We start from the raw sequence: 26,010 nt of genomic DNA on the forward strand, positions 1-26,010 counted from the left end.
GCCCATTATTTGCATTGAATTAAACACAACTTTCCTAGAGAGGCATGGATAACAGACCACGGGTGGCGGTCTCTCAGTTAGTGATTCCAAATGCTTCGTGCTCCGATGAAAGTTCTACTAGTTTATCCTTGAATTTTATCACAAAAGTTAATATTTCATAATTTTATTTGATTCATAAAATGCCATCTTTATGATTAAATCATGTAGTGTAAACCAAAAGGCTGAAGGGCATCTGCCAGTTTATAAGCACATTTTCCCACAGATATGGGATGATGTAAATGGAAGGAGGCATGGTACCTCACAGGCCCAAAGAAGAATATTTAACCACAATAAGGCTTCAAATAAAAACTGATTGAGCTTTTTAGGGTTGTACTAATCTCTGGAAGGCTGAGGTGCGAGGATAACTTGAGGCTAGGAGTCGAGATCAGCTTGGGCAATACAGCAAGACCCTGCATCTACACAAAAATCTTAAAAAAAAAAAATTAGGCAGGCATGGTGGCACATACCTGTAAACCCAGCTATCTGGGACACTGAAGCAAGAGGATCATTTAAGCCCAGGAGTTCAAGGATGCAGTGAGCTACATATCACACCAGTGCACTCCAGCCTAAGCAACAGAGTGAGATTCTATCTCTTAGAAAGGATAAGCAATCCTTCCCACTTCGGCACTGAGAAGACTGCTCTTGCTCCATTCCTCTCCTGCTTTGGTGGGTATAGAGGCAAGGAATCAAAGGCTCCTCTGATACCTGTGTGAGAGTTGATGGAGTCATTCAATGGCTAGGACTTTTCTTTGATAATTCTTGAGAAGACCCAAAATAAGAGCATGGGGTGTCAGGGAATGGGTACAGGGTGGCGGTATGGGGGACTGGTGGGAAAAGACAAGGCATTTGAGCAGTACAACAAAAGGAAGTATTAGAAGCAAAAAAATAAGTAATTTCTGGCCAGGTGCGGTGGCTCACGCCTGTAATCCCAACACTTTGAGAGGCTGAAGTGAGTGGATCACTTGAGGTCAGGAGTTCAAGACCAGCCTTGGCAACAGGGCAAAACCCTGTCTCTACAAAATACAAAATTAGCTGGGTGTGGTGGTACAAGCCTGTAGTCTCAGCTACTTGGGAGGCTGAGGTAGGAGAGTCAGTAGAGCCTGGGAAGTCAAGGATGCAGTGAGCTGTAATCGCTCTACTGTGTTCTACTGCACTCCAGAGCCTGGGTGACAGAGTGACACCCTGTCTCAAAAAAAAAAAAAAAAAAAAAGAAAGAAAAGAAAAGAAAAAGATGGGTAATTTCCATAGTCTGTACAGTCAGAGTTTAGTTCAGATGTAATCACTTACAAATAGGGGCTATATACAGAAGAACACTAGTGAAAGAAATGTAGGTAAAAATAAATTAGTAGAAAAACTTAGAAATACAATGGTTTCTTTTGGATATCAATTATGTACTGAAAAGATGCCTTGTGATGATGAGGTAGATGATGAATTCAACGTAATTTTATCATATTGTAATGAAAAAATAAGAATTGCAGAAACCTTGGGTTCTTATAATCAAATAAATTAGTTCTAATCATGGACTATACTGCTGTAAAAACCAAAAATATCTAAATCAAACAACTAAGAAGTTCCTTTCTAACGAATAACGCTATAACAGTATTGATAATGTGAATTAATGTTTTAGGGGCTCTGACTAAACAGGAGAAAACAAAATCCCAGAAGGCAACATGGTGGTCTGGGTGCCCTCTCTAGGAAGCTGAAAAGGCATCTCAACTCAGGGTCACTTGGAACAGACCTTAAAGACCAGCCATCTGGCTGGTCTGTTAAGGGGCCTATAAAACCACACAGCAAAGACATGTGTAGGTCTCGCTCTCACTCTTCTTTAATAACCCACTGAGGTGACTTTGCACCAACATACCCAAATAGTGCTAGGCACATAGCTGACTGCAGTAAAGGCTTGCTGAATGACTGAAAAGAAACCATAATGAAAGACAACTGTGAATCTCTACGACACTCACAAAGAAAAAAATCCATGCTACAGTCACTTTTCCCTCATGTTTTCCAAAGAGTCACACTGAGTGGTCAGATAATGGGGCGAGGATCCATTTGGTAAAGGTCATGGGTTAGGAGGAAGGGAAGCAAAGGCTAAGGCGCCACAGAGCAAAGACCTTGTGAATGGCTTCTAGGATCACGCACTGGTCACATGCTCTGAATGTTGCCCAGTCAGGACATCCTGGCCAAACAGTCTTTAGTCTCAGTCAGACTTTTTCCTGGAAGGATCCCTCATAAATAAATCTTGTATGAAGGGAATGTAAATGGCTTTTTATAGGCGTTGTTGTTTACTCTGGCTGACCTTTGAGCCACAAGGCTTTCCAGTTGAAACTACAATTTTTTCTTTGGATATCTTTCATTAATACTAATTAAATTATTTGGCAAGGAGTGCTTGTGTCCAAACACACCTGTCTTTTTCTCTGTATCAGGCGATTGCAGTCACTCAAATTTGTAAGTTGAGCATTTTCCCCCCTTTAGAGGGGTCAGTATATGCACAGTCCAGATTCTACACATGAGAAATAGATTACTTCTTTGCCATAATCCCAACTCTAAGCATCCAGTTTGTAATGTATGCAAGGATCAGAAGGAGACTTCAGTCTCTTTTTCCATTTTGCCTAATATTAGATAGAGGGTGTTAAAACGATGGTTACCCAAATGTTGACTCTAAATAACATTCACTGTTACCTAAGTAATTCTCAGCTGTAGAGTCTGAAGGCTCAAGCAAGATTTCCTAATAAAAGCTGTGAAAAATTACATTTTTTACTAAGTAGATCCAAGTAAAATTTAATGGTGAAAATGCCATTATTTTAGAGCTAAACTTTTCAAAATTATTGTGCACTACTACTGGGATTGCCCAAGTAATTCTGCTTCCCAAGTAAAGTAAGAGATTTCAGAGATAATAAATTATATACCTCCTGATTTTTTTCCACTACGAAGGTACTGCAAAATATACTGAGCCCTGGGTCTCACAGCCCCGTTTTCTAATAATTGGGTAAGCCAGGAGAACGACTGCAGCTCTACTACTCAGAAGCCCAAATCACTAGAAGTCAACATACTATAGCTCTGGTTGGGGTCTGTATCAGTAGAATTTTCTACAAAGAAATATACATAGTCTTAAATGTTCTTATCCTTTCACTCAGTAATTTCTCATGTTTGAATCTATGCTAAGACAGTAATCTAAAATAGTGACAAAGCTTTATAAACAAAAATATTCGCTCAACATTTCTAGTAGATATTTCTATTCAACAATAGAAAAGTGGTATATATACCCAGTGTAACAGAACAGTGATCATTAAAAATGTTGTTGGCAAGGCTGGACACAGTGGCTCATGCCTGTAATCCCAGCATTTTAGGAGGCCGAGGCGGGCGGATCACGAGATCAGGAGATTGAGACCATCCTGGCTAACATGGTGAAACCCCATCTCTACTAAAAATACAAAAACTTAGCCAGGCGTGGTGGCAGGTGCCTGTAGTCCCAGCTACTCGGGAGGCTGAGGCAGGAGAATCGCGTGAACCTGGGAGGCGGAGGTTGCAGTGAGCTGAGATCGCGTCACCACACTCCAGCCTGGGTGACAGAGTGAGAATCTGTCTCAAAAAAAATAAATAGGCCGGGCGCGGTGGCTCAAGCCTGTAATCCCAGCACTTTGGGAGGCCGAGATGGGCGGATCACGAGGTCAGGAGATCGAGACCATCCTGGCTATCACGGTGAAACCCCGTCTCTACTAAAAAAAAAATACAAAAAAACTAGCCGGGCGAGGTGGCGGGCGCCTGTAGTCCCAGCTACTCGGGAGGCTGAGGCAGGAGAATGGTGTGAACCCGGGAGGCGGAGCTTGCAGTGAGCTGAGATCCGGCCACTGCACTCCAGCCTGGGTGACAGAGCCAGACTCCGTCTCAAAAAAAAAATAAATAAATAAAAAATAAATAAATAAATAAAGGTTGTCGGCAAAGACTTTTTAATGATACATGAAAATGGTTATAATAGAACATTAAGTAGAAGAAATCAGGATACAAAATCCCACCTATAATATGGTAACAGTATAAATACAACCCTATACATACGTTAAAGTCTAAAGGATATACCAAAATGTTAACAGTAGTGGGATTGTGGGTGATTTTTCTTTTCTTTTTTTCTTTTTTTTTGAGATGGAGTCTCACTCTGTCACCCAGGCTGGAGTGCAGTGGCAGATCTCTGCTCACTCCAACCTCCAACTCCCGAATTCAAGTGATTCTCCTGCCTCAGCCTCACCCCCCTAAGTAGCTGGGATTACAGGCACCCACCACCACGCCCAGCTAATTTTTGTATTTTTAGTAGAGATGGGGTTTCACCATGGTGGCTGAGCTGGTCTCGAACTCCTGACCTCAGATGATAAGCCCACCTTGGCCTCCCAAAGTGCTGGGATTACAGGCGTGAGCCACCACACCCGGCCTTTATTTTCATCTTGAAATATTTTTCAAATTTTTCTCAATAGGCATTTCATTATAATATATAAAGGCCCCAACTGTTACTGAAGAAAAACAAAACATTATTGTTAAAAAGATCCTTAAATGTACAATATTAAATATACTAGTGGAAAATAAACACAAACAGTATCAGGTGAAATACCTATTACTTAATGGCTTTTCTCATTACAAAGCATGCCACCCCATACCAGTGTACCCACATCACAGATACACTGGCATGACTGGAGAAAATACAGGCACTCTGAGGAAACATACAGTCTATAGATCTTGCACATAAGATTCTTGTCAAGTTGCAGCTCTGAGGCTGGAGTAGGTAAGGACATGACATGATAAGATATGTATCACTGATTTTAGAATTAAGAAAAGATGAAGATTGCCCAGTAATTTTTTTTTTCCTCTTTTTGCCAAAACAATGTGGTGGGCTAAGGAGCCACAATGCTTACTCATGTTTCAAATAATTGGTTTTAGAATCTACTGGTAGCTTCTGCTAGGTGAGAAGTTAGGTCAGGCTATCCACACAGCAGTGCCAGGGTAACAAATGGAAATAGGTTTGAAGCAGATCTTCTCCTTATTGTTGGTCAAACGGGCACCTGGAATTCTGGTGTGTAGTTTTAACTTAGGAAAAACCCTTAAACAGAGGACATTCTATGTTGAATTGTAGATGTGTTTTATGCCAAATTATTTTATGTCTGAATTAAACCATGCTTTAGAATTGAATGAAATTAAAAATTATAATCTAAATAAAATGGCTATGTGCTTAATTTTCTTCACAAGAATTCAAAAGTGAAATATTAAAAGGCCATGCAATTAAAAGCCAAAGTCAAAGCTGTTCTGATTTACTGATATTAAGATCTGCTTTATTCCTCAGCTCTCCAGGTCTAAGGAGGAAAACTGAAGATGAAGTTCAGCAGACCGTCACTAGTGAGGCCTGGCTTTCTCCTTGGAGAGAGCAGTAAACCAGACTCTACCTATTACAATGAGAAACTGCACTCAGGATAATTATGGCTCTGTAAACCATCAGCATTCAGCAGGCGGTAACTGAAATTTCATAGGCTCATTAGTAGGTGGGAGAGGTACTGTGGATGAGAGCTGCCAGCTGAATAGATTGTACAGTATTGCAATTTGTCATACTGCACTGTGCTGCTACTATGTTGAAAGGAAAGCAGGAAAATAAAAGGTACTTTTTCTTATACAAAATGAAACACAGAAACAAACTAATAACTTTAAGTCAACACTCAGAAATTGCTACTGTTAGCAGCCGGGAACATTGGTTCATGCCTATAATCCTAGCACTTTGGGAGGGGGAGGTGGGTGGATCACTTGAGGCCAGGATTTCGAGACCAGTCTGGCCAACATAGTGAAATCCCGTCCCTACTAAAAATACAAAAATTAGTTGTGTGTGGTGGCGCATGTCTGTAATCCCAGCTACTTGGGAGGCTGAGGCACAAGAATTGTTTGAAACAGGGAGGCGGAAGCTGCAGTGAGCCGAGATCGTGCCACTGCACTCCAGACTGGGTGACAGGGAAAGACTGTCTCACAAAAAAAAAAAAAAAAAAAAAAAAGAAACGGCTACTGTAAGCAATGAGGAATATACGCTGGTGGATTTTTTTCTACATACCTATTATCTATTGAGGAGGATCTTGGTTCATACTTAGAAACGATTTCTTTTGTTATCCAAAGAAATAGGCGCTGGTGTCATAAGAAAGCATACTTCAAACATACAAACTATCAGGTATATTCTCTTTTTCTCTCCCAGACACATAGATCTGAATTATGATAAGCAGATTTAGTAACTTCTTAAAATGGCAGGAATTACATCTTGATTCCTTAACAATCTCAGATGCCCTGGCATTAAAAAAAAAAAAACTTACCATTTCAAGCACTAGAGGGAAATGAAAAAGATAATTTTTGTAATTCCCATGAACATTACCTGTTCTGAAAATCAGCAACCATGTCTCGCCTCTCCGAGATCTTGGATGAGCCATCAAGCCTCATGTAAGTATGCTTCCTGTAAACCATGTATTCCTGCCAACCGGGATGAAAGGACACAGTAAGTCTGATGCAAATTACTGTATTCTGATTTCCATAAGCATCTACCCGTCTTCTACCTTGTCCACATTGGAGGCAAGCCATTATATCCAGAATGGGGAGAGCGCAACCTCAAGAGTACAGGAAGTTTACTTGTAAATGAGTTTACTGCCAATGTGTGAAAATCCAGGGCAATCTGAAGATTATAATCACTCTCAATTTCAGTTTGGAACCTAATCTTATTTCTGTAAATTCCTATAGGTTTCATTTAAAAAAAAAAAAAAAATTCCACAAACCAAAATAGTTTTTCAGTCATCAACCAGATATCTTTCACAGCTATGAAAATACCTACTTTTTTTTTGAGACGGAGTCTCGCTCTGTCGCCCAGGCTGGAGTGCAGTGGCGCGATCTTGGCTCACTGCAAGCTCCGCCTCCCGGGTTCACGCCATTCTCCTGCCTCAGCCTCCCGAGTAGCTGGGACTACAGGCGCCCACAACCGCGCCCGGCTAATTTTTTGTATTTTTAGTAGAGACGGGGTTTCACCGTGGTCTCGATCTCCTGACCTTGTGATCCGCCCGCCTCGGCCTCCCAAAGTGCTGGGATTACAGGCGTGAGCCACCGCGCCCGGCAATACCTACTTTTTTTTTCAGTGAATAGCATTCACTGAAATGAATGTGTTTCCCCAGAGCAAATCTTTACTGATTAAAATGCTTACATTTACAGCCTAAGCTTCCTTCTCCCATCAGAGCATGCATCACTGCTAGGGGAGGCCTGAGTACCAGAGTGAAACAAAAGACAAGGTAATTTTCTATGGCAGAGAATGTTCTTAACATTATCAAGAGGAATTACAACTTTTAAGACGTCAAAAGATACAATGGAGAGACTGCCTCTCCATTCTTAGAAGTTGCAATTCTTGGCCGGGCGCGGTGGCTCAAGCCTGTAATCCCAGCACTTTGGGAGGCCAAGATGGGCGGATCACGAGGTCAGGAGATCGAGACCATCCTGGCTAACACGGTCAAACCCCGTCTCTACTAAAAAATACAAAAAACTAGCCGGGCGAGGTGGCGGGCGCCTGTAGTCCCAGCTATTCGGGAGGCTGAGGCAGGAGAATGGCGTAAACCTGGGAGGCGGAGCTTGCAGTGAGCTGAGATCCGGCCACTGCACTCCAGCCTGGGCGACCGAGCGAGGCTCCGTCTCAAAAAAAAAAAAAAAAAAAAAAGTTGCAATTCTTCTTATAGTTATGTCCAAATGAACATTTATTTCCTCTTTTGTTATCTCTGATTACACTACAAAAAGTCCACTTGTAGAAGAACTGGTATCAAAAACTCAACACAGCGGCCTATTTATAAGAAACAGCATAAAATAGTTACTTTGGTTCTAAAATAACTTTTCTATTGAAAAAGACTAATCATTTCTACATTTGGGAAATGTTTGTGTTAATTAGTTTTCTGTGATCAAATGTTCTTACATTGCTATATTTTCATATGTAACTCTTATACTTGGTGGGGCATTTTAGCACACAAGGTTGGTGTAGTTTGGTATATCTGGTGCAGCGTATGTGACAGCCTATTCTTAGATGGAGTGAGTGCCAAGAACTTGGCAGAGGTCTCTGGCTAGGGTACATGTGAAGCAAAGCTGGTCAACAAAGTAGACAAGCTCACTGACATACGCATCTTCATTGTGTTTTATGTTTGGTTTAATTTTAATTTAATTTTTTGCTATTTCTTTCTGTCTCGAAGTGGTTCCTTAAGAGCTGTGATAATCAAAGAGGAGCATAAAATACTCAAAGTGAGCTTCAAGTTCACACTTGCTGGCATTGCTACATTGTAGGACTGAGCTAATGGCAGAAGGGTAGGGGGTGTTTTGGATAAAAAGGACTTCAGGAAAGAAGGTATAAAATGATAGCAAGATGACGGTCCTTAGAGGCTTGCTATACCTTTTGCAGCTTAATCCAATCACAGAATGTTGCAATCAGAACAACAAAATAACTAGACAATACCAAGATAGTTTACAGTCACCCATAACACAGATTATAATTTTAGCCTTATTTATTTATTTATTTATTATTATACTTTAAGTTCTAGGGTACATGTGCACAACGTGCAGGTTTGTTACATATTGCCTTTTTTTTTTTTGAGACACAGTCTTGCTCTTGTCACCTAGGCTGGAGTGCAGTGGCGCAATCGTGGCTCACTGCAGTCTCCTCAAGCGATTGTCCTGCCTCAGCCTCCTGAACAGCTGGGATTACAGGCAACCGTCACCACACCTGGCTAATTTTTCTATTTTTAGTAGAGACGGGGTTTCACCATGCTGGCCTGGCTGGTCTCAAACTCCTAACCTCAGGTGATTTGCCTGCCTTGGCCTCCCAAAGTGTTGGGATTACAGGCGTGAGCCACTGCATCTTTTTTGCCTTTTAAACTGAACTTCTAGCCACATAAAAGCACTGATGAATTAATCTTCTAGTAAATGATGCTGTTTATATATTTATATATCAAGGCCAGCACAACCCCAGGGATATTATTCCTAGACCATAATCAAACCAACCCTGATTATAGAGAACCTGTTACTGAGGCAACAGAAGTGAATTATTCCCTTCCACAGCTTCAAGTCTTAGCTCCTGAACTAAGATGAGCAGTGGGATTTCAGGCTTTGGTAAATTTAGAGTCTATTTCAGTAAATAGCTTAAAAAAACAGAAAACAAGAAAATGGACATGAAAAGATCTGTTAAAAGTCTGAATACAGCAACATCTACATCCTCATACTATAGGAAAACACCTAAAAGACAAAGATTGGGGCCAGGTGTGGTGGTTGGCCGGGGGAAGTGGCTTACGCCTGTAATCCCAGCACTTCGGAAGGTCGAGGCAGGTGGATTACTTGAAGTCACGAGTTCAAGACCAGCCTGGCCAACATGGCGAAACCCCATCTCTACTGAAAATACAAAAATTAGCTGGGTGTGCTGGTATGTGCCTGTAGTACCAGCTACTCAGGAGGCTGAGATGGGAAGATCACCCGAGCCCAGGGAGTTTGAGGCTGCAGTGAGCCAAGATCATGCCACAGCACTGCAGCCTGGGCAACAGGGTGACTGTCTCAAAACAAACAAAACAGGTGAATGGATAAAGAAAATGTGGTGTATATATATAAATATATACTGGAATATTATTCAGCCTTAAAAAGAAGGAAATCAACATGAGTAAACCTGATTATGTTAAATGAAATACGCCAGACATGGAAAAGACAAGTACTGCATGGTTCAACTTATATGTGCAAGCTTAAAAAGTTAAACTCATAAAAGTAGAGAGTAGAAGGGGGGTTGCCAGGGGCTAGGGGAAATGGGGAGATGTTGGTCAAAGGGTACAAAGATTTAGTTATGCAAAATCAAAAAAATCCTGGAGATCTAACCATTATGGTGACTACAGTTAATAATATTGTATCATATATGTGAAACCTTCTAAGAGAGACAATATCACATGATCTACCTCAAATATATACAATTTTTATTTATCAAGCATACATCAGTAAAGCTGTAGCTGGAAAAAACTTCAAAGATTATTCTGATAGCCTATATTGGCAGCTGAGAACAACCACTAGAAAGGGAATGCAGGGCAGTTTCCCTTTGAACCTTGCCATTCAGCATGGCCCTTAGATGGGCAGCACTTGTACCACCTGAGGTCTGTTAGAAATGCAGAATTGAGGGACACACCTCTTACCCAGTAAGTCGTAATCTGCATTTTATTTTTATTTTTTTGAGATGCAGTCTTGCTCTGTTGCCCAGGCTGGAGTGCAATGGCGTGATCTTGGCTCACTGCAACTTCCACTTCCGGGGTTTAAGTGATTCTTGTGCCTCAGCCTCCCAGGTAGCTGGATTATAGGCATGCGCCACCATGCCTGGCTAAGTTTGTATTTTCAGTGGAGATGGGGTTTCACCATGTTGGCAGGGCTGATCTCAAACTCCTGAACTCAGGTGATACATCCACCTTGGCTTCCCACAGTGCTGGGATTACAGGCGTCAGCCACGATGTCCAGCACACCATTAAAATGTGCATTTTAATAACATTTGATTCGAAAGCATTAATTTTGAGAAGCACTATGGTAGACAAATGCAGTTTTTTTGGTTTTGTTTTGTTTTTGAGGCAGGGTCTTGCTCTATTGCACAGGCTGAAGTATAGTTTTCTTGGATCACTGCAGCCTCGACCTCCTGGGCTCAAGTGATCCTCTCACCTCAGCCTCCCAAGTAGCTGGAACTACAGGCATGCACTATTATGCCCAGCTAATTTTTTAATTTAAATTTAAAATTTTTATAGAGATGGGGGTCTTGCTATGTTGTCCAGGCTGGTCTTGAACTCCTGGGTTCAAGTGATCCTCCTCCCTTGGCCTTCCAAAGTGCTAGGATTACAGGTGTAAGCCACGGTGCCTGGCCAAACATACACTGTTTTTAAAGCATTGGAACACTTTCTTCAAGCAAACTCTTATATGGAACCCCTCTAATATAGATAATAGATAAAAGCATTGCTATCCTGACTGATAAAGAGTGGCCATCTCTGCTTAATATCTACCGGTCCTCTAACACATCTCATCAGTTTGAAAACCACTGTTTTACTATACAAGTTGGGAAGACAATGCTCTGTTTGCATGCCACTGATTAAAAGGTAGGACTTTGGATCACATCCACATGCCACATCAGTGGCATGCAAACAGAGCTGCCAGCATAACGCAAGATAGTTTTACTGAGCATTCACTAACTGCCAGTCACTATTCTATTTTACCTGGTTATGTTCATCTAATCATTATGGCAACCTTTAAGGTAGGTGCTATTTAATATATTTTTAAATTTCTCTTTTAATTTTTTCCCCCAGGATCAGAGATCACGATCAAAATCTTCATGATCTGCTCTGCAACAGCTTCCAATCACCTCCTTCTTACTTTTTTTTTTTTAGATTTTTAATTTTCATGGGTGTATATTAAGGGTAGGTTTATTATTGTCCCTCCTATTTTACAGATGTTAAGGTCCCTCATGTGACACAGGCAGTCGGTGGCAGACCTAGGATTGAAACTCAAGCAGATTGGTTCCCGAGTCCTTGGCTTAACCCTCCTACTATTTCTCAGATGGAAGGGATGATCAGCACTACTAACATGAAATAAAAGGGAGCCCCATTAACCCTATGGTTTTTAATATATCCTATCCATAATCTGATCCAACACCATCATAAAGAAAGGATAATCAGACACCTGAAAAAATAAAGGCAAATGTTTTATATATCCTATTACCAACCTTTCATTCTGAAACTTCAATTCCAAAGCTGGCTCTGATTTCATTTTAACCAGATTTCATTTTGATAAAACAATTTTGGGAAAGGACTCAGTATGGTCCACAAACCTGCAGATGTGATGTAATTTTATTTTCTTGGACATGCTGTTTTCCATCTTTGGGGTATATAATTAGCAAAAAGGCTACTCTCTCTATTACAATTTTTCTGCAGTCCAAGTAAATTGAACCAAGCGAGTTAAGTTGACAACCATAATTCTCTTATCTAATACAGAGCCCTTTGGAGCAAGACAAGCAAAAGGCAATCATGGGCCCAAAATAATCTGACTTCAACCTACTCCTGTTATCTCCCTTTCTTCTATGCCATATGTTCCAGTCACAGTGGACTACTCTTGTACCTTTCCATCTCTCTTTTTACATCTGGCTTCCTTAGTCTCAAATTCCTTTCTCCCTGATGGTTGAAATTCTATTTGTTCTTAAGTTCAGATGTCACTGTCTTTGTGATGCCTTCCTTAAGAGTGACTCAGTTAGAAATAAACGTATCCTTCTTGCTATCCTCAGCTCTATTCACACATTTTGACATTAGTATCAGGGTTCACTGACAGTTACTTGTATATGTATATGTCTCCTCCACTAGATACATTCCTTAAAGTCAAACACCATGTTTAACTAATATTTGCATCTGCCTAGCATTAATGCTTTGCTCAAAGGTAGCATGGAGGAAAAAAAGAATTAAAAAGACTATACACAGCATGGCTGTAAGCTGACAATTTTTCTTCTATAATTCCTAAGACCTAATAAGAACTCTAGTTAACAGTAGCCCCAGCCGGGCGCGGTGGCTCACGCCTGTAATCCCAGCACTTTGGGAGGCCGAGGCGGGCGGATCACAAGGTCAGGAGATCGAGACCACGGTGAAACCCCGTCTCTACTAAAAATACAAAAAAAAAAAAAAAAAGCCGGGCGCGGTTGTGGGCGCCTGTAGTCACAGCTACTCGGGAGGCTGAGGCAGGAGAATGGCGTGAACCCGGGAGGCGGAGCTTGCAGTGAGCCGAGATCGCGCCACTGCACTCCAGCCTGGGCGACAGAGCGAGACTCCGTCTCAAAAAAAAAAAAAAAAAAAAAAAAAACAACAAAAAAAAAACAGTAGCCCCAATTTTCTTTCTTTTTCTTTTTTTTGAAAGGAAGTAGAGTACACTTGGAAGAAGGCCAAGCAGGCAACTTAAGATATCAGATGTGCCAACCCAATTTGCTTTTCATTCCATGGGGCTTTTTCAGAATACCCAGCTTTACAGTATCTTCAGAATCACAGCTTCCAAAGGTAACCTGCATTTCTAAGAGAGGCCAACTCATAAATGACAGAATGTCTACTCAGGATAAATCTTCCCCCAGTGAGCAACTGCACTTGGATAGCTGACTGAGCAAGTTACACAACTCAGGGTCTCAAATGTCATTATGTATGGATTACCTGGATTTAATTCTATATTGCACTATTATCACATATTGGTACAGTTCAAGATTTGTCTGGATTTCAGTATTTAACAATTACACTACATATAGCAAAAAATGATTAACTCTTTCCAAGTACTCTTTATTGCATAGGAAAGTATCAAGTGGCTTATTTCCTTAAACTACAAACTCAGTTGCTTGATGCAACAGGAATGAAACTCAAAAGAGAAGACCCAGAGATAAGTCATTTGTAGTAAGTTAAAAGTTCTTTGCTACTAGAATACAGAGAATAGTCCCTAACCATGGTAAAACTGGTGGTGGCAGGAAAAGTTCTGCCTGACATCCAGCTGGATACCACCATCCCAAATGCACAGGGATCATGTGTTCCCCTAGTATGCCCAACAGCCAAGATCCTATAGGTGGCCAGGTGCCGTGGCTCACGCCTGTAATCCCAACACTTTGGGAGGCCAAGATGGGAGGATTACTTAAGGTCAGGAGTTCGAGACCAGCCTGGCCAACATAGCGAAACCCCATCTCTACAAAAATACAAAAATTAGCCAGGCATGGTGATGCGTGCCTGTAATTCCAGCTGTTCCAGAGGCTGAGGAAGAACTGCTTGAACCCAGCAGGTGGAGGTTGCAGTGAGCCGAGATCTCACCACTGCACTCCAGCCTGGGTGACAGAGCGAGACTCCGTCTAAAACAAAACAACAATAACAACAAAACAACAAAAAAGATCCTATTGGTGGTTCAGTAAATATAAAATAAACTCATAATGACATTTATTGATCTATGATTCCCTCACCTATTTATGTCCTTGACTTCTGCCAGTGGCAAACTAAAAACTCCTGGCCCTGGAAATTAAGCAGTCTTCTCTTCACTATTTTGGTTTTTCTTAGTGCCCATTTGTTACAGCAAAAGCACTCTCCTTTTAAAAATCCCCTATCTGGAAATACTACTATTTAGATGCCATATGAAATAATACAACATTTCTGAATATATTCTATTTGGAAGAAGATCTGATATACACACAAGAAATTTAAAGCCAGATTTTTACCCAAGGAAAAAAGGAAGCGATCAATGACTTTAAAAAATACTGTGCAAATAGTAATGTCCAAAACTAGTATTTCTCACAGAATGGAAACCTGGCCATAGAGAAGTATGTGAATTCTTAATGTCTTCTAGTTCTGCCAAGCCCCAGAAACAGAGAGACAGACAGGCATGGCTAAGGCACATAACAACAACAACAAAACCCCAAAAAGCCTGTTGGATGAAAGAGAGCTGCTGACATACTCCACAGCAACACAGAGCTTTGATACCCGCAGTGTGAGTTTCTAACTCTTACTCTATTGGAAGCATTTCTTTCTCTCTTTGAAGAGGGTATACGATTTCAAGAGAAAAAGGAAAATCCTGAAATAACAAAACAACCAACATTTTGAGACTTAAGTTTGTGTTTTTTCTTAAGGTCAAGAACACTCAATGGACAGCATCTATTCAGAAGGTCCTAGTGCAAGACCACGTGCCAGGTCATGCTTTAATGCTGAAACATGGCTTTAATGAATGTTAGTACTCAGAGTTTCTATTATGAAAGTGACTGAAAAACACTCTTTCAAAGATTAAGAAATGCAGGCCTAGTGCTGCACTATCTCAAGATGCACAATATGTTTATATTTCAATCAATGATTAGATATACGGTAAACACTGTGGGCACTGTAATTCTGTGCTCATAAATTAAATTCTATTTCAGTACTAATCTCCTGGAATACAGAATGTGGTTCATTTGAGTGGATAATATTAAAATAAATTAAAAATGAATAACTTTAAGAAAATAAATGAAGAACCACTAGTGTAGTATTAAGGAAACCAGACAAGAGTTTCATTTTAGCTTTTAAAACATACAAATAGTTGCAACATTTTCTAGTTTCAGCATCCAAGATGCATGTTATACATATGGCTAAGGAATGTCAGCAGTTGTGAAATTCAGGCTTTGAATTTGCATTTCCCTAATTTGGAATTCCCCTTAGAAATACATCTATGTTTAGAGAGGCTCTCAAGCTGCTTATTTGCAAAACCTACTCACTAGGTCCACAACCCAAAAATAACTGTTGGATTACAGATAGAGAGGAAGTGATCCTGGTGGGTAGAATTTACAGCACTTATCCTGAACGAACTTACCATACTCTGTAATATTTAATGAGAACCTAGAAGTGTGCAATACACCGAGGGAAGGACTAAAATAGAGGCTGTATCAAACTTAAACCACCTACACTCACCTTTACTTATCAAAGCTAGTTTATTTTTTGATTGCTCATTCACATTCCCTTGGAACTTCCCTTTAATATGAATCAACATGTAATACAACAGTCTTGGAAAAGAAATACCATTATGTCCCTTACTAGTATCCTTAGCATACTGCTTTTTCTTTAATTGTTAGCAGCTGAAGATCACTACTTTAGCTATACTTTCCCTGCCTCTTGAGGACAAGGAAAGTGCACTTTACCTAAAAAGAGCCCCACTGCAGGAAAAGTTACTCATGTTGTTTTGGCTGTTGGGAGCATGTTTGAACGGAACACTAGACATGCAGGCGGTCCTTCTATTTTGGATTACTGCTGTTAGGACATTTAACATAGTTAACATATACATCAAACGCAACAGCTTAATCACCTCTCTTATGGTGACTTACATTCACTCATAGGCACTGTCATCATTTAGGAATAAGTGGCCTACTCATAATACAAACCAGAGAGTTTAGCCTGTCAACATCATTCAAGGGGCTATGAAACCTAAGACTTGGTGCTGAAACTGACCCCAAAAATCATTTATGTCTCTGGCTAAAAGAAGTTACCAGATTATTAAAAGAAACCTCCCACTGATTTCAGATAAATTCATTGCAAAATTCAACAAGCCAATCCTGGCTTCCAAAAAGCCTAAAAACCCTCCTTAAGGCTAGCCTTCATTCCTTCTCTACTGATACGGTCCCTATTGCTTTATTCCTAGGTAATGATAACAACAGTACAATTTCCACTTACTTATTACTATTCCCTGGTGTAACAGGGCGAGGGTATGAAGCCTTACATATATAAAAACACGAGAATATTCATGTACTTCTGACAACCAGGTGCTTTTGCCTCTCAAACTTTATTTATATAAAGACTTATTCTACCAGTTTGTGATTATCTGTTCTCATTTTCACTCTCCTGTTTCATGGTCTGTGACCTCCTGTCCCTTAAAAAATAAGTCACCACTCAGACAAGAAAGAGAAAAACCTCAACAAAGAAGCAATTAAAGAAACAAAAGCTGCTTTGCACAGTTATATCTTTTCCACTAACTTAGTAGCTGTCAAGCCTGGTTGCATATTAGAATCACCCCAGGACCTTTTAAATATCCTGATGCCCAGACCTCATTTCAAACGTAGTAAGAAAGAATCTCTAGGAATGGGACTAGACATCCACATTTTTTAAAAGCTTCTCAGGTAATTGCAGTAAGTAGTCAAGTTGAGAATCACTACATTAACTCAGGTTGAATAGCTGTTCTCTGCTTTTTTACACAGAGAACTAATCCTAAATCTTGTTTTCCATACATAATTTTAGATTCCTACGCTGTGACCTACTTTAAAATTAAGAAATGTCTTCCTTAGTAAAAGAAAGATGTAAGGGGTGTTCTATTTCACTGGTATAGGGAAGGGGGCGCAAGTCCTTCACATACTCCCCATGCCAGGATCTAACTCTGCTCCCTTTATAGATTATAAAATCAAAATAAGGAGTTTTGGGGGCTGGGTGTGGTGGCTTACGCCTGTAATCCCAACACTTTGAGAGGCTGAGGTGGGTGGATCACTTGAGGGCAGGAGTTCAAGACCAGCCCAGCTAACATGGCGAAACACCATCTCTATTAAAAATACAAAAAAAAAAGAAAAAAAAAGTGGGGTGTGGTGGTGCACACCTGTAATCCCAGTTACTCGGGAGACTGGAGCAGAAGAACTGCTTGAACCCGAAAGGCAGAGGTTGCAGAGCTGAGATCGTGTAACCTGCCCTCCAGCCTGGGTGACAGAGTGAGACTATGTCTCAAAAAAAAGAGGAAAAAGAAAAAAGAAAAAAGGGAGTTTTGGGGTTCCCATTAAGCAGGACTAACATTAGTCATGGACATCTGATTACTACAAATTAAATGTCAAGGTATCCTAGGTCCCCAAGATTCCTTCTCCTACCTCCAGCAGGTCTATCATCCTGGTCATCTGGGAGTAGATAAGGACCCTATGCCCTTGAGACTTGAGCCGAGTCAGCAGGACATCAAGGGCATACAGCTTTCCACTGTCAGTGATGAGGCTCTCCTTGCCTGGGGAGAAGAAAAGGGGGTGGGGGGGAACTGTATTTAATTGAAGTGACAAAATCACTCAATGCAAAGCTGTATGCAACCACAAACACTATAACCAAGATGCTTGTCATCATAGATCAGAAAAGTGCTCTAAAGGGAGAATGCAAAGCCCTGAAAAGATCATGACTCCAAGAGTGCCCTGGGAAAAGATATCCCAAAAGGGGGAAGTGTAAATTCCCTGATGACTCTCAATCAGACATGTGCTCTTAAGGCACTTAAAAGCATCCCTGCTCCACATCCTTACTCAGAGGACACCAGGTATACACTGACACCTATGGGTGACATCTACATCAATCTGCTGTTAAGTGACCTGAAAATTTTGTTTTTCCTTTGTTCATCCTATCTCTAGATATCTGTTTCTGCTAGTTCTGTGACTGTCTACATCTCGAAAGCACTGAGAATGTATCCTACCTGCCTTTGGAGAACAGCAAACAAAGAGATTTATAACCTCTCTCTTTTTTTCCCCTTTTTCAAGACAGGGTCCCACTCTTCACCCAGGCTGGAATGCAGTGGCACGATAACAGCTCATTGCAGCCTTGACCTCTTGGGCTCAAGTGATCCTCCCATCTCAGCCTCCTGAGCAGCTTGGACTACAGGTGAGCTATTACACCCAGTTAATTTTGTCTTTGTTTTTTGTAGAAGCAGGGTATTGCCATATTGCCTAGGTTGGTCTTGAACTCCTGGGCTCAAGGGATGCTCCCGCCTTGGCCTCCTAAAGTGCTGAGCCATGGTACCCAGCCCCCTACCTTTTTTTTTTTTTTAAAACCCAAAACTAGCTCTCTGGGAGGACTGCAAATCGGTTGGCAGGTAAATGTCATTAACCCTAGTTGTATGTTAATTCAATAAAGACAGCAGGTCTTTTCAGAAAGACTGACTTTGAGTTTCTCCGCAATGAAGCTCCTCTCGCTCACTAACTTGTGCGCTCTCCTTCCTCTTCTCACAAGAAAAGCATTTTAGCAACAGATCTTTAAAGAACACTTAACTCACAAATTTTCATCTTATTCAGTTAGTATCATTTAGCTCCCATCATATTCAGGAAGTAGAGTTTCCTGTTTGCAGACTGGTCCATAAACATGCCCTGAACAATTGCTGCTATTAAGAGGGGAAGAGTATAGGCTTAAGGGGTTGGGTAAGAGTATATGTGGAAGTGGCCATAGGACACAAAAAGGGAGAAAGGACAGAGATATTATGTAGACAACTAACACTTAAAAGAGAAAAACTGTTAAGAAAAACACAAAGTACCTCCTCAGTTTCTGGGTTTGAACCTATGGCATTTCTTCAGAATGAGAGTCTGACTGTTGACAGCAATCCAAAAGTTCTCAACAGTCATTCTCTGTTCTTGCCACAATTTGCCAAATGCACAATTATTGTATACAAAGAATAAGAACGGATATGCTGACAGCACCATAACAAATCATTGGCCACTCTGATTTTGCTACAAAGCCACAGGTCCTGGCTGTTTACTCCCTCTGCACTGCAGCCTGCCATTTCCCACCTTCGGAATGCTGCCAGGCCATGTCTCCTTCCACCATCCCCTCCCTGACACTGTGGCACACACCTTTGTTCAGTCTCTTTGTTTGGTCCTGTTTAGATTATTGAAATGCTCTTCTTTTTGTTGGTCTCCTTACCAACACAATCAAATGACGGCAGCTGGGACAGAACTGACTGCTAAGCCCTCTCCCTGGCACCAGACAAGGAGTACTGTATAAATTCCAAGTCTGAGCGGCAGCAAAGCTTTCATAACAACTTTTAAGGTTTTATTCTTACCACAATTACCCTTCTCCAGTAACTGAATTCCCTGAGGTCTCTCAATTTTGATAGCTCCTAAACATTCACCACAGAGCTACCAATCAGCTTTAGATATTATACTTCTCTCTGTTCTCATTAAAAGCACAAGGTGAAAAAAAAAAGACAATATATTTTTCAGCCCTTGAGAGTGACAAAGCTAAGTTCCTAAGATTTCTGTAGCCTGCTTATCTTCTTTCTCCATTTAGATATACTCTCTCAGCACAAATGTTAATGCATATACAAATTTGTTTTACGTCTGAATTTTGAGAAACTAAATCATGATTCAATGGTTTTCAAACAGTCCTGCTTCCCACATCTACTTTACTTTACTAATCAGAATGAACTGTTCCTAGGATTAGAAAAGCTCAGAAATGAAGATGTGCATATACTTATAAAGACAGAACTCTGCTACGACTAAAGGAAGCATGAAGTGGTACCTGCTGTCAGCTTGTTATCTAGTTACTGTGTAGGTGGGGAAGGGAGAAGTGGATGGACTGGATTTCTTTGTACTGCCCTGAAGGAAAAGGACTAAGAAGAAACACTTCAGCAACAGCCTTAAAACACTTAAGCAATGAACACTATCTCTGATTTGCTGGTAAGCATGCTAAATGGAGGAAATAAGATATGCAGGAAAAACAGGTTTCTTTCTCTGAACACACTAGAGTGACTTCTGGGGCTGGCATTTGTTAGCCAAGTTTTAAGAAGTCACTTAAGTTGCACTGGACAAGAGCTCCACCTGTTGTTAAGCAGGATACAGAGACATAAGGAACACAATTCTCTAGAAATTCAGCTGATTCTGCTAAGTCAAACCTGTGTCCAACCCCTTCTTTAAAACAGGAGCTTTCTGGATCCTTGGGTGCTAAAAATAAATAAAACAGGAGCTTAAAAAATGTTGAAATGAACAAACCTATCATACTCTCTTACAAACTTTCCTACAATCCTATGGTATAATCTTATAGCACTTTCATTTAGATATAGGTTTTTACCATCCACAGTGTAAAATCCTGTTCAGCGATAAAAAGAATGTATCCTATGGCAGTAAAGTTAGGGCAGAAGATTAAATAACATCTCCTTTTTCCCAGGAAAGGGGACTTTTTGAAGGGATTGTACATCTTTCTGGTGAAACATGGAGAAGAAAAGGTGTGAAACCCTGAAGATTTTGGTTAGTCTCTCAAGGAATATGGAAGCAACCCTTCTCAGGGAAAGAGAAAATATAAAAGTATAAAGGAAAGAGATGAAATAAGGGTTCCAGTGAGACACCCCCAACCCCCGCCCTGTCCCAGCTAGTCTACAGAGCACAATGGGGTGAGGAGCTGGTTGGTTCTCACAGTAAACAGCCAGTGAGGCTGGTGCTTTTTATCGATGCAAAAAGAACTCAGACGCTTCCTGCTATTTAAACAAGGTCCATTTTTCTTTCAAAGAACAGGAAAAGCCACAAGAGATTCCCACAACGCCAGCAATAAGCCATCTACTCCTATAATGGGAACTTAGGAGCCAGAATGAAGAAGGGAGAAAAAAGAAGTAAGGTGCTATCTTGCTTCTTTCAATAACGGTGCTCATCTCTTGCCTGGGATTCTGTGGTTTCCTTATCAGCTTGCTTTACACTTAGGTTGCCCCCCTGATTTTCAAACAATATTATTTCCACTCACTGCTTTCATGTGCTTTAAGTCAGTTACAAGGCCATGTGTAATACTGCTTTCAGATACTCAGAAAGACATCTTGGAGTTCTCAAAGCACTTCCAAGCTACTAACAGGCTGGTGCAAACCCCTTGACACTTGACAAAATAAAATGGAAAAACCAGGCCTTGCACACTGGAATCCAGTTATCTCTTAGAGACAGAAGAAGACCTCTGTTCAATGCTTAGCTCTAGTTTATTTCCATTACATGCCAGTAAAAGGGATATAGTCGGCCAGGTGCGTGGTTCACGCCTGTAATCCCAGCACTTTGGGAGGCCGAGGCAGGCAGATCACAAGGTCAGGAGATCAAGACCATCCTGGCTGACATGGTGAAACCCTGTCTCTACTAAAAATACAAAAAATTAGCCGGGCATGGTGGTGGGTGCCTGTAGTCCCAGCTACTTGGGAGGTTGAGGCAGGGCTTGCAGTGAGCCGAGATCATTCCAGCCTGGGCGACAGAGTAAGACTCCGTCTCAAAACAAACAAACAAACAAACAAAACCAGAATATAGTCAAAATGTCAGAGAATCTGGACAACCAAAACTAACACTATAGCTCCAAGCTACCACTCCAGTTTGCCTACAGGTGTAAGCAAAGAACGTGAGCCTATGAATTCTCTGTGTTCAGTTTCCTTAAAAGTAGTCTCACTAAAGCAAAGATGAAAACCTAGTTTCCTTTCAACCCTCGACTTTGACCCTAGGGGATCTGGGAATCCGCTAGTATTTTGGCATAGAATGCACTGTTTTTCTCTTGTTATCATTCATATCTCTAGTGCTTCATGTAGAACACTGTTTATGCTATTTAAACTAGGCTTTCTGTGAGTGACGACATTCTCATTCATTCCACTGGCAATGGCACAAGACAACCGTACTCATTCGACCTACAGCCTATCCTACTAAGTTTATTTCTACCTTTTAAGAGTGGCATTTCTTTCTCAGCTGTAAGCATGTCAAAGGAGTGTATTTAAGCAGAAATCTAAAAATATTTCTCTCTCCACTCATCATAAATTACTAATGTTCTTACCTATAAACTACTAAGGGCAAAAAAGGAAGTAGAAACCTCAAGAACAGTAAACTCCAAATATCTGAAAGGACCACATGGAGAGAACCCTGGTTCTCCCCTTGCCAAAGCGAGGAACATATTCCAAGAGAACTGAGAACTCACCTGGAATCCTGATGAAAGACCAGCCATTCTGAGGCCTGATGCTCCACAGACCTCCAGCTGGCTCTGGGAAGAACTGTGATCGTCGATTTAGCCAGTCTGCAGCTAGTTCAGGGGCCCCATTCAACAAACACTGCTTGGCTGCCAGACTCCCTCCTTCCTTTAGAACTCGCCTTTCATATTCTGCACTTCGGTCATTGCAGTAAGAATCCAATGGTACTGCGGTAACCTGCAGTTAAAGATTCACATGAAATGGCTCTTTCACATTGTCTATACACACTATGCCTTTTGGGAACCTCAACTTTGAAATCAGACTAATGTGGATAGTTCTTAGACTAGTGGTTTTAAATACCTATTCTGGCACACTAAGCTGTCCCTAATGACTTAGTGAACTTTTTCAGATAAAAAGCCAACCTCTTATAACATGAAACCTGCAAACAAACTAAAGATCCAAAGACAGCTGGAGTTTGCAGATAAACCAGGACACCAGTCAACAATAACTCTATTACATGCATATATATCTGATCATTTTCCCACCTCCTTCACTGCTAGATACTGTTCTTGGCAAAGTTCTCTTAGCCATACGCATGATGGTGATGACAGAAAGGGAGCTGCAGCTGGTCAGACATCATTTAAAAACTAAAGAATATTGGCCTGGCATATTTGAAGTCATCTTTAATGCTTTTGTGGCAAAGCTCCCAAATTTATCGACAGCTTTCTCCTCTTCCCTGACCAGGTTGCTGACTGACAAACCTAATGAAAGAGAAACTTTCTTTCAGGCGGTAAACTGGAGAAGGGGGAGTGGGGAGGGCAGGGAACTGAGTAGGGAAGCAATTGCCAGAGAGTAGCAGATTCGTTTCCTGGCTTGGCCAAAGGCTATACACAAATTCTTATCTCAATACAAGGTGTAACCAAACAATACTCAGCTGCTGCTCACTCAATGGAGTAGAGGGCTCCCGCCAATTCAGAAATACAGATTTTATCCTTCTTTGGCTATCTGGGTTTATTCTTACTCTAACAGGCAGTATTTGGATACCTGTGAAGTCAATTGGTAAGGAACTTGTTGAAGATGACAAGGCTAGCTTTTGTTAAAATGTGGAGGCTGTGATTATCCGTCAAGCCCACGCTGACAAAAATGCTCAAAGCCCATTTCAGGTTGAATATCCCTAATCTGAAAATCTAAAACCCAAAATGCTCCAAAATCTAAAACTTTGAGTGCCTACATGATGCACCAAGGAAATGCTCATTGGAGCATTTTGGGTTTGGGATTTTTGGATGAGATACTCAATCTGCATACGCAGAATTGCTCAGAAGAACTCTAGAGCTAGACTAAGACATGGGGAGAAACAGGGTATGAGAAGCAAGGGCCACAGCATAGGAGAGATCAGAACATAAAACAATGGCTGTATCTAGTTAGGTAGTTCTATTATTTCATGGAAGTTAGGCACCAAGGGAACTTGATCTTGCTATTAACTTTTCTATTTTCATGTTGATCAAGCTTTAGGGAAATGGCTGTCAAGTTTTGGTATGCATAAGGACCTCCTTTGAAGCGGATCAAAAGTGTAGATTTCAATACAGAAGAACTGAAGGAGGGGCCAACAGATCTATGTTTTTGACAAGCACCCCAGCATCCCAAGCTGAACCTTGAGAAATACTGCCTTGAGGCATATAAACAGCTGACCATGGGGCTGCAGGTGCCTCTGGAGGGTACCAATGTGACAGAAAGAGCATCGTTTACCAATAACCAGAGAATACTCTGGCTTGCAGATGAAGAAGAACTGAGTTTGCTAGGGAGCAGTGCCATCTATAGTCCAGATGCAAAACTACAGAGGGTCACAGCAAACTGGGCCTGGAGTTCCAAAACCAGTTCACAACAAAAATAGTTTATCCAAACAGTATCAGAAACTCGTAACACCTTTATCCTCTCCAGAAGGAACTTGTTTTTGGCTGGGCGTGGTGGCTCACACCTGTAATCCCAGCACTTTGGAAGGTTGAGGTGGCAGATCGCTTAAGGTCAGGAGTTCGAGACTACCCTGGCCAACATGGCAAAACCCTATCTCTACAAAAAATACAAAAATTAGCCTGGCATGGTGGCGTGCACCTGTAATCCCAGATAGTTGGGAGACTGAGGCACAAGAATGGCTTGAACCTAGGAGGCAGATGTTGCAATGAGCCAAGACTGTGCCACTGTACTCCAGCCTGGGCGATAGGGTGAGAGACTGTCTCAAAAAAAAAAAAAAAAAAAAAAAAAAAAAAAGGTAAAAATAGGAGCTTGTTTTCTTGCTTCCAACTTATTCATTTTTCCCCATGAATAAATGAGCATGGGCAAATAAATATGGACCAAATGAAAGCAAATAAATATGGGAATACAAAGCAGATGGATGAAAATTGGGTCTCTTTCCCTTCTATGACTTGACATGGCAATATCCCAGCAGATTCTGGGTCAGAGCAGACATCTCCCCTGTAGGATGTGTTGCAGACCTGCAAAATTAATAGCAGCTATACCTCTATAAAAAGTTTAAAAAGTAATAGTGTACACTACAGAAATATGACCAGTTCTATGTATCTTGAACAGCATGCATACTCTTAGATGAGTAAAGCATATTTAGTCTTCTCTAGTAAGACTCACACCGCCGGGCACGGTGGCTCACACCTGTAATCCCAGCACTTTGGGAGGCCGAGGTGGGTGAATCACCTGAGGTCAGGAGTTCGAGACCGGCCTGGCCAACATGGTGAAACCTGCCTCTACTAAAAATACAAAAATTAGCCGGGCATGGTAGTGCCTGCTTATAATTGCAGCTACTCGGGAGGCTGAGGTGATAGAATCACTTGAATCCAACAGGTGGAGGTTGCAGCAGTGAGATGAGATTGCGCCACTGCACTCCAGCCTGCGTGACACAGCGAGACTCTGTCTCGGGAAAAAAAAAAAAAAAAAGACTCATACAGACCAATTTTATATTCACAGATAACCGTTTTGATTAAAAAAAATTTTTTTACATAAAGATTCTGTGCTCATATTCTCGAGATGAAAAGCCAAAAGCCAGAATCTCAGCATGAAAGAACAGACACACAAGAAGAATGGTTTTTCTGCCTGGGATTCATTTCTAGGCACTCTTATAGTTTAAAAACAAAACAACTTTTTCCACTTATAAACTTTCATCTATTTTTCAATTTACAGTTTGATGATACCCTTCCAAGTCCAGGATTGAAGGCTGAGAGGTTTTATAAGACACTGTTCTTAGTGAAATATTTTTCCATGTTTTGACAGGCTTCTTTGGCCAGGAGCCCAGGATCAAGATATTAATATATGCAGAATCATACAATGTCATGTTGTAAGTATGTAAGCAATGTACTTAAGAGGTCCAAATGAGGGCAAAAATGTACAATCTACTTAGAATAAATCCTGCTTTCTAAGTCAGCTGTATCCCAGACAGCCTCCCCCTATTCTGCTAACCCCAAGTGACCTTCTGATTTGATCAGAAGAAGGGAAGATGAAGCATGACGTACCATTCTTCCCTCCCCACAAAAAATGTATACTCCCTCTTGTCCTACAGAAGCTAACCCCTTTCTTGCTTCATTAACTTCTGAAACTACAGTACCTTCAGGGGCTGCCTCCTTAAGCGTTCAGCGCGTCCTTCCTGAGGACATGTATGTTCCTGCTCTAGGTGAAGGAAGCGTAACCGCTCCAAGCGCTGCAGTATGTTGGTAAGAATTCCTAGGGCCTTAATTTATTAACCCTGCAGAATTAATTCCTCAGCTAATGATAAAACAACTCCTATAATTCCTT

At 41.1% G+C, this 26,010-nt stretch overlaps 1 protein-coding gene across 2 annotated transcripts in view; it reads right to left on the bottom strand.

Annotated features, from left to right (window-relative positions):
• Positions 1–26,010, bottom strand: part of INO80 (INO80 complex ATPase subunit) — a 137,815-nt gene that overhangs the window by 20,674 nt on the left and 91,131 nt on the right. For both annotated transcript variants that reach the window (XM_050799374.1, XM_050799375.1), the window contains 3 exons: positions 22,227–22,452; positions 17,432–17,559; positions 6,425–6,519 (listed from right to left, as the gene is read on the bottom strand). In XM_050799374.1, the coding sequence (XP_050655331.1) occupies positions 6,425–6,519; positions 17,432–17,559; positions 22,227–22,452 (449 nt within the window). The remainder of the gene's footprint in view (positions 1–6,424; positions 6,520–17,431; positions 17,560–22,226; positions 22,453–26,010) is intronic.

The sequence above is a fragment of the Macaca thibetana genome, chromosome 7, assembly GCF_024542745.1.
Source record: "Macaca thibetana thibetana isolate TM-01 chromosome 7, ASM2454274v1, whole genome shotgun sequence".
Taxonomy (NCBI): Eukaryota; Metazoa; Chordata; class Mammalia; order Primates; family Cercopithecidae; genus Macaca; species Macaca thibetana.